At 55.5% G+C, this 1,787-nt stretch overlaps 1 protein-coding gene across 1 annotated transcript in view; it reads right to left on the reverse strand.

Moving 5' to 3' along the window:
- The window catches only part of LOC106533462 (armadillo repeat-containing protein 1), a 7,394-nt gene extending 5,843 nt beyond the window's left edge, over positions 1–1,551 (reverse strand). Inside the window, exons 1-4 of the mRNA XM_014029758.1 lie at positions 1,355–1,551; positions 709–924; positions 542–633; positions 245–434 (exon numbers count right to left, since the gene is read on the reverse strand). Coding sequence (XP_013885212.1) covers positions 245–434; positions 542–633; positions 709–870 — 444 coding nt within the window. The 5' untranslated portion in view covers positions 871–924; positions 1,355–1,551. The remainder of the gene's footprint in view (positions 1–244; positions 435–541; positions 634–708; positions 925–1,354) is intronic.
- Between the last annotated feature and the right edge of the window lie 236 nt (positions 1,552–1,787).

Consider the following 1,787-nt stretch of genomic DNA (forward strand, 5'->3'; position numbering starts at 1 on the left):
GTCTCTGTGTGTGTGTCTCTGTGTGTGTCTCTGTGTGTGTCTCTGTGTGTGTCTCTGTGTGTGTCTCTGTGTGTGTCTCTGTGTGTGTGTGTGTGTGTGTGTGTGTGTGTGTGTGTGTACACAGAGCCAGGTGAGGTCAGAGTTTGGATCAGGTGTGTGTTCTACCTGGGAGGTTATGGTCGCTTCTGGTTCTGTCAGGTCTTACCGGACCTGTGGTTCTGGTTCTGGTTCTGTCAGGTCTTACCGGGTCGTCCAGCCCGTGGATCTGCAGGATGATGGTCTTGGCCCGCTTGTTGCTGGACCCCAGGAAGAACTGGGCCTTCCTCCGGCTGCTGACGGGCGGCTCGGTCGGGTCCGGTTCCTCGGTACCAGACGCCTGCAGGATCTCGTAGATCTCAGAGGCCAGCAGCTTGGTCTCTCCGGGGGTGGTGGTCCTGAAACCAGAGCCCAGACAGAACCTTGTATAATAACAGACCTCTGGTTCTGATCGGTTGAACCGGTTCTGAGTTTGGACCTTTGGTTCTGGATGAACTTTACTCACTTCTGGACCACGTTCTGCAGGCTCAGAACCATCCCCAGCTCCCCCTTCAGCTTCTCCCTGTTGGCCCGGCACTCTGCCAGGTACCGGATGGCCTGAGGACAGAACCAGAGTCAGAACCTGCTGCTGGACCACACAGAACCACCCGAGGACCTCCAACACTGTCTCACCAGCAGGGCTGAGTAGACCACCTGAGGACTGGGGTGGTCCAGGAACAGGATGAGGCCCGGCAGGCAGCCCTGGTCCTGGACGATGGCCCGGCGGTTCATCGGGTCGGCAGCCAGGTCCCTCAGCTGGTTGACCACAGCCAGGGCGTCCGGCTCAGCAGTCATGGCTGACGGGTGGGGGGGGGGGGGGAGGGGGTCACTCACCCATGTAAGGAGAACCTGGGGGCCAAGACCCAAAACATCAGCACCAGAACCAAACAGAACCCTGCAGCACCAGGACCAGGATCTGGTCCTGGATCAGGTCTGACTGATCCACAAAGCAAGTCTGGCTTTGTGACTCCATCCCTGTCAAACAGCTGGTTCTGGATCAGAACCAAACACCAGCCGAACCGACCAGAACCCTCCCAGGTTACGTCCTCGTGGCTTTAAATGCGCGTGCACGCGTCAGAACCAGACAAGCACTGAAATCAGCTGTTTTTAACACCGGGTTCGGTTCGGTCTCACACGGACTCCGGTCCAGTCTGCTTCTGTCGGGTTTCAGGAGTTCGGTTCGGCTGATTCTGTCCATCATCTGCGGCTTTAGGGGTTCGGTTCGGGCTCAGACCAGCTGGATGACGCCCTGCTACATGCTAATGCTAACATAGCTCACCTGAGGGCGGGACTGAAGTTCGGCGTTCGGCCCGGTTGGTTCTCACAGCGCGGCCATTAGTCACACGAAGCCCCGGTACCGGTTCTGTTACCTGAGGAGAAACTAATGAACGGTTCGGTTCTTTGATTGAACAGAACCAACAATTCTTCCTGACAGACGCTAACAGAACCACCACGTGACAACATCACGGCCTGGGATTGGCTGGCTGACAGTCACGTGATGCTGAGGACCAATGAGCTCATAGTTAGAGGGCTGACCGGAAACTGATCCTGGATCAGTTCATGAAGACCTGATGCTTTTATTCTGACAGGAAACTGATCCTGGATCAGTTTATAAAGACCTGATGCTTTTATTCTGACAGGAAACTGATCCTGGATCAGTTTATAAAGACCTGATGCTTTTATTCTGACAGGAAACCGATCCTGGATCAGTT

Source organism: Austrofundulus limnaeus, unplaced genomic scaffold (genome assembly GCF_001266775.1).
Source record: "Austrofundulus limnaeus strain Quisiro unplaced genomic scaffold, Austrofundulus_limnaeus-1.0 Scaffold949, whole genome shotgun sequence".
NCBI classification, from domain to species: Eukaryota; Metazoa; Chordata; class Actinopteri; order Cyprinodontiformes; family Rivulidae; genus Austrofundulus; species Austrofundulus limnaeus.